Raw genomic sequence first — 7500 nt, 5'->3', positions numbered from 1 at the left:
ATCATCAAATTCAGCTCCTCACAAAAATGTGTATAATAACAAGAAAAACTCATAATAAATAAAATAATAAAAACAACAAATACATACATGGTGGAAACAACAACAAAAACAAAAACAGATAAACAAAACCACAACAATGCCTCAAAAAATGTATTGTCTTTCTTACAGCAATTATGACCAATCTTAATACCTTCATTCTCATTATTTGTCACACCGTTGCCTTTTCATGTATGTAAAACATCTGTATAGCAATAATTCAAAATGATTTAGACATTCACACAAATGAAACTTATATGGCAATGTATCATCTGAATCTTATTGCTTTGACCCTCCCCCCGGAAGAAAAAAAACTGTATATATAATACATATGTACATGTACATATACATGATTATATAGATGTATATGTATAGATATGTATGTATGTACATATATTTATATATGTATAAATGTACATGTACATATACATGATTATATATATATATATATATATATATATATATATATATATATTATATATATATATATATATATATATATATATGTATATATATATATGCAAATTTTACCTTCCTGACCGGGACTCAAACCCACGCCATAAGATTGACAGGTACAGTGGTGAGACCGATCGGCTACTTGACCCGCTAAAAGAATTATGAGACGTCATAGAACTTACCTATGTGCTCTTAGCAGAGCAGTGATAGCGAATTTTTACGGGCAATTCCCGCGGGCGCTCAGTAGCAACGGAATCACAAGTTCAAGTCCTAAATCAGGTATATATATATATAATATATATATATAATATATATATATATTATATATATATATATATATATATATAATATATATATTATATATATATATATATATATATATATAAAACTAAAGAAGTGGTAAAAAATAAAAAAAAAATGTTGTGGAAGTTTTAAACCCAAATCAGTAGTTTTATTGTATTCACTGTTTTACCTGGGGACTGTTCTAACAACTAGTAACATACACCTACCTTTTATTTGAATAAACTGTAGTTACCTTAGAAAAACATACTATATATATATCTAGTAAGCATAAAATTTTTGTACGTATCTTCAGAGTATGGAATTCATATAAATAGTGCATGGTCTAAAATATAACTAACTAAATAGAAGAAGGGGGTAAGTGCAAACAACAAAACAACCTAGTACTGCATAAGCATGGGATGAGAACAGCAACTACATCATGATAAAATAGGCAAAGCATCCCATTCACTTAACCTAAGGCATTGAAATAATTGCTGTGATGGAGTCCCTTGTGATATTAGAAAGCCAAGATCCTCAACAAATTCAGAAGTACAGTCACAGATTGCCAATGTTAAACTCAGAAGAAAGTGTGCCTTTTTAAACTAAATTATCCATAAAAATAAGAAACCACAGCAAGAAAACAGAACATGAATGCATTAAATTAACAATCAATAATATATATTAAATGAAAACAAGGACACAACAACTTCAAACTTAAATATCATACAGAAAAAGAGGAACAGCATAGGAGATGGGGTGTTGAAGGATAGTTGTGCAGCAAGGATAGTGCAGCAATACCAAGCATACCTAAATCTCCACTAGAGGAGGACTCTGTAAAGCTGGGGGTTCCCTCGGTCCAGGTAGGGGTGCTACCCTCTACAGAGAGCGGGGGAGTCCAGGTGAGGGTACGGACCATGGATGCAGGCCCCACACTAGAATCCACACTCAGCGTTGATCGTGAGTCAGCCCGAGGTTCCAGGTGCACGTCACTCACGCTGTGTACACAACACCGCCACCTGTTAGTATACCATGCCCAAACGCACATACACACCCACAGTGTTGGGATTTCCTGACTTGCACTTACTGCCATGAGCACTGATAATTAAGCAATTGCTGATGTATTAAACTGTAAACATGAAAAAGGTCAGTATGTGTCAGTCAGGAGAAGCTGTTAAGAATGAGATTAAAATGTTAATGAAAGTCTGCAGAACAAAGTCCATACACCACATACCCTAACAACGTGCTCACTGTCATTAGATATAAGAATATGAAAAGCTTCTAGCACCATTAGTCACTCAGCTGTCATGCTCCAAACAGTTAGCTTTTTCTGAAATGTCACAAGATATCACATAACATTTCTTACTAACGGCAATAGGTATCTTGCACTACCAATAATGTAAACAAATGTAAATATACAATGATCATATTTCTGTGAAGCATGGATACTGGTATCCAATTTTGTTCAGTAAATGACAGAATCTGTACTTGACTCATCATTCATAGTATGTAATGAAAAGCATTATTTCTCTTCCTTGCATTTTCCTTAGGAAGATGTTTAAGCTGAATCTACAATGAATTACTTTTACAGTTACAAGCATTATATAAAGTGATTTTAATTACACAAAAACGGCACAAATGCTTGCCTGTAGTAGAATCTGGTTTAAAGAAGATATATTTTCACTATCCATTTCTTGACGTATGTTGGATAAAAGATATCAAAATCAACAATTCTAATGATAAATACAAGTGATACAAATCAGAGTCAAATGATGGAGAAGTATCAGGTTTAGTCTAACACATGAAGCTCATATCTGTAAAGTAGTGGCTTATTCAATTTCCCTAAATAATAGTAAATTAAATGGAGACTATTATCCTAATAAGCTTCTAAATATTTCTTCAAGTACACACAAACCAATGTATCAATCATCCAATGCATCCTCCATTAATAGGATTATTTTGATTACCTAACAATTACCAAAACTTACCTTTTTCTTAGAAGTGACAGAGTTGAGTGGGAAACAATGAGAAATCCAAAAATATATCAAAAAGCTTTGGCCAAATGTACTCTACTAAATTCAATCAATAAAGAAAATGATAGAAATCACTGATATCTATTAAATTGGATCTTAAACCTTTAGGAGGAGGTCTCTTAAAAAGTGAAATACAAGAACATTTGGAACAATAGTGTGGAACACTTAAATAATAATTACAAACCATAACCTATCCATATCTGAAGGATATCTGATATATAATCATGCATGTCTCAATACAGGTTTTCGTGTAAACAATGTATCAGTTAATTAGTTTGCCTTTGACTAATATAAATTGCTAAAAGCAAACAGCACACCCTAGTTAAATAAAGGAGATGAAATATCAGAATTCTGTATAGTAATCATAATGAAAAGAGTGACTTTTGCTATGGCAGGCTAAACTTTACCTAGCTTTCAATTCACTCAGATATGAGCAAATATAAAATTTGTTAACCATATATTATAAAACTGACTTCCCATGAATTTGCTTCCTGTTGAGGTCAATGCAACACTTGCTCCTGGAAATTTGAACCTCTTACTATAATAAAATTTGATTATATCATACCCTACCTATTATGCCTACTCACTCTGATGTCACCTTCACCTCATTTCTCCTGGGGTTTGTCCTAAGCTAAGGTACAAGGTACATTTCACTTTGTTCTGGAATTTATATTTCCTTAAATATTTGCTTAGTTTTTTGTTTGTTCTCATGTAATGTACACTATCTATTATGCTATCAATTACATGAGCTTCTTCATTCATCTACTAAAATGTTTTATTTGTCCAAGTTCCCCTGTTGTATCAGGATTTAACATTTCCATCACAATAATTTTTCATACACACTTTATTCCATTACAGAATATATAATTCACTTACTTTGTGTATGTATGTAATACCCCTTAATTAACATCCTAAATCATAATATTTCAAATACAAATCTTACAGTAAGCAACTGCAATGAAACTGTTAATACTGCCCATGTGAATACAAGACACCTGCCAATACTTATATAGGCTCCTATCTGGCATGAAAATTATCTTTTCCATTTGTGCATTTAAAGCAATAAAAATGCAGATCCAAAAAAATCAAGAAAATACAAAATTCCTCTAAGCCATTGTGATACTCTTTGGCACAATATAAATCTCTGATATAAATGAAAGGCAATCTATCCATATAACAAACTGCATATTAAATCACTGTATTGAAACATATGTCATGGAATGATGTAATACTGTCTGTACATGTGAATGCATCTCTAAGGGTGACTGTATAAAACTTTATATCCAAAGCTTAAAACTTTTCTATCAGTAACATTTCATGAAAATCCTAAAAAGATTTTGAGAGTCCTTCCACAATATCTTAGTCATATCATTTCATCACATCAATATTTAACCCGATAAAGACAGGGCGTTTCAAGTGTGCAGACCTAACGGCTTGGGCTATATGCTTGCTCTGGCTGTGGCCACCCTCTGTGCACACAATCACCTGGCATGCTTGCCATACAAAAACCCATGATGTGATATCCATCCCGGGCAGCAAATGCTGCCACCACAGGACATGATATCACATCACCTAGCGTAAACGGGTCAATGCAATGTTTATGATTAAGTTATACCAATCTGTTTTGTAAACTTGACTAGAGTACCTACCTTCCTCTTCCTATAAAAAATGTCTGGTATAAAATGAACTTCTACAATGGTCTTAAATAATTTTTTATACTAGATCCTATACCAAGTAGAGCAGAGTTTAATTCTCCTAGTAAGAATACTCTTAAACTAGTTTCTGTAACTGATTTGCTTATCAGAATTCTATTATTTTCCTAAATCCTAATAAAAATAAGCTAGACCCTCTATAAGCCCATACACACAGATACATACAGTGAAGAAGCAAATACAAACCATAACCCAAAAAGTAAAGCTAACATTTTCTTTTCTAGTCACACTGAATAACACAAACACAATAGACTGAGAATAGATTAATAATCAATTCAAACCCTAAAAATTATAACATTTGATATTATCTTACATTAATGAGAGCATAACAATCAACTAAAACTAAGATTTAATCATGAGAAACAAAGTGTATGTCATAAGTACATAATAATGACCAATATATAGCCATAATAATTTATATGTATAAATTAATATGTATATCTATTTTTACACACACTCATCTTTAAATGGAAAATAGCAAAGCCAACAAATAATTACAACAGTAGTATAATGCATAAACAAATAAATAAATTAAACAGCAACATATTTGCTAAAGACCTTAAAATAATTAAGCACAAGTAATAAACTAGATACAATGTAAGCAAGACACATTTGAAGAAAAACAATACAAGAACGGAACTAAAATACCGGGCTTAAATAAGATTTTATTTAACAGGCATACAACTCATAAACACTTCCTCTCCCCCCAACAAGCCATGGTTGGAATTCATATTGAAACATCAATATACTACATCAGAGTTTATCAAGGTACTGTGAAGAACTATCTATATCATTACACTCAAACAATTTGTTAAATAATACACAAATAAATTGAAAAACATGAAACACAGGATTAAAAAAAAAAAAGAAAAAGAAAAAAAGAAAAGTAAAACATTCATCTAAAATCTCAATTTACGAAATCATGATTACCAAAACTGTTAAAAAACATTCAAAAATTATCAAAATAATAATAAAAAATTACCATCCAGATTACAGTTTACATACAGACACCACCTGCAGTGCAAACCAATTGATTTTGTCACGTATTCAAACAGATGAAAGGTAATAAAATCAACAAACATGGCAACAAGATGGGAATAAATATAAAGAATAAAAAAAAATAAAAATAAAATACTGTATTTTCTTCCTATCAATTGTGGATTTGGCCTACAGGTGTGGTTGTTATAATTACTGACTTTAATTAACTAACTGTCTCCATGCATAATGAGGTGCACAAAAAATTTCTGTGAGTCTCACTACCTTAGACTGGAGGACTTTATTGCCTTATAGCTAACAAGCACAGGATCTGTGACACTTTTTGGGTCTTCGTCAAGGCCCTTAAAGCGCAACTTTTGACCAGTTCTGAGAAAAGAAAAATCGGGGTGGTTGGCATAACAACACACGTCACAAAAGCTTGAGCAGTGCATGTTACACAAACCTCAAAAGTAATAATCTAATTTCATTTACACATTAATAAAAGCTATATGCTGAGTCCTACCTTATCATAATGCACAAGGATTACCCACTGCTTTAGGTACTGAGAAAAAGACAAGCACTATAATGTGCACACAACATAGCAGACTCCAGTTTCCTATCAAATATATTTGAGAAAAGTGAAAGCAAAAATGAATGTACACATAAACAGCAAATCTATGAACCATTACATATAAAGAACATATATTCACACATTCTCTCTCTCTCTCTCTCTTTCAAAAACACACTCTCAAGCACACTCACACACATTCACACATACTCACACTCTCTCTCTCTCACACACACACACACACACACACACACACACACACACACACACACACTCTCTCTCTCTCAAACACACACATACTCACACTCAAACTCACACACACTCATGCATGTGCGTGCACACTCTTTCTCTTTCTTTCTCTCCACACACACACACACACACACACACACACACACACACACACACACACACACACACACACACACACACTCAAAAAAAAGTGAATGAAATAAAATTCACACTTTAATCCTGTAGGTAGGAAAAATCTGCATTTCAAAATAAAAAACAATATTAATCTAACAATATGATGCTACTTCAAAGTTAATCAATTGAAAGACTAAGACCCAACTGCAGCAGAAAAGATAATCTACAAACATCAACTTGTCAGTGATTGGAGGTCTTTAACAAAATATAAAGATAAATCTATTTAGCCATAGTTCATTCTCTACTTCATTGTTGTTAACAGGTAATAGTCATTTTCAATTCTTTACTTGTACAAATAAATTCAAAATTTACTAAACTGACTAAAAATATTACTCAGAGCTCTTCTTGCTTGAAACATGTATTTACATGTATCGTACTCTGTTAATCTTGCATCTTAATGAATGGTCTTTTAAAGTTTAACTACAAATAACAATCCAGCATGAAAACAACAATGATTCATTTAGATAACCAACACAAACACACATGTTATCAGAGATAAAAGGCAACTCAATCAAATATACTGAAAGTGAACTTCACTATAGTTATTCTAGTTCAATCATTGTTGCATTGCATTTCATCTCTTTTTAGAATATTCTTTATTGATTTTCTTTCATATCACCCTCCCTCATGCCTCCATATAAATTCTACTTTGGAAATCCAATTCCAATGTCTATCGAAACGACTCCCGTGCTTTCTCCCTCTTCTCCATCTCTTTCCAAAGGTGTTCATTGAGTTCCTTTGAGAATTAGTTTAATGAATCATGTCCATTCAAAATGTCTCTCTTTATTCATCCTAAGAATAAAATAAATATATAAAATAGCAGAAGCTTGAGTCTGGTATACACTCTATCATAATATACTTTAATTGTTTTCATTAATCTTCTTTCCAGGGAAAGGGTTAAGCATATATACACTAACCCACTGGCACCAAGAGTGCATGTATACTTGCACTGTCCACTGTGGTTTTTCTTTTACACATAAATGATTTTACAAGCACTTAGTAACTAAAGAGTCAATCA

At 32.3% G+C, this 7500-nt stretch overlaps 1 protein-coding gene across 1 annotated transcript in view; it reads right to left on the bottom strand.

Moving 5' to 3' along the window:
• PIP5K59B (Phosphatidylinositol 4-phosphate 5-kinase 59B) overlaps positions 1-7500 on the bottom strand; it is a 156489-nt gene that overhangs the window by 34952 nt on the left and 114037 nt on the right. The window contains exons 20-21 of the mRNA XM_086543692.1: positions 5777-5878; positions 1582-1769 (exon numbers count right to left, since the gene is read on the bottom strand). Coding sequence (XP_086399818.1) covers positions 1582-1769; positions 5777-5878 — 290 coding nt within the window. The remainder of the gene's footprint in view (positions 1-1581; positions 1770-5776; positions 5879-7500) is intronic.

This window comes from Penaeus japonicus, unplaced genomic scaffold (genome assembly GCF_977035675.1).
Source record: "Penaeus japonicus unplaced genomic scaffold, GWHDUDI00000001_assembly GWHDUDI00000014, whole genome shotgun sequence".
In the NCBI taxonomy this organism is placed as follows: Eukaryota; Metazoa; Arthropoda; class Malacostraca; order Decapoda; family Penaeidae; genus Penaeus; species Penaeus japonicus.
The sequence above is the reverse complement of the archived record's forward strand: the minus strand, read 5'-3'. Positions and strand labels throughout refer to the sequence as shown.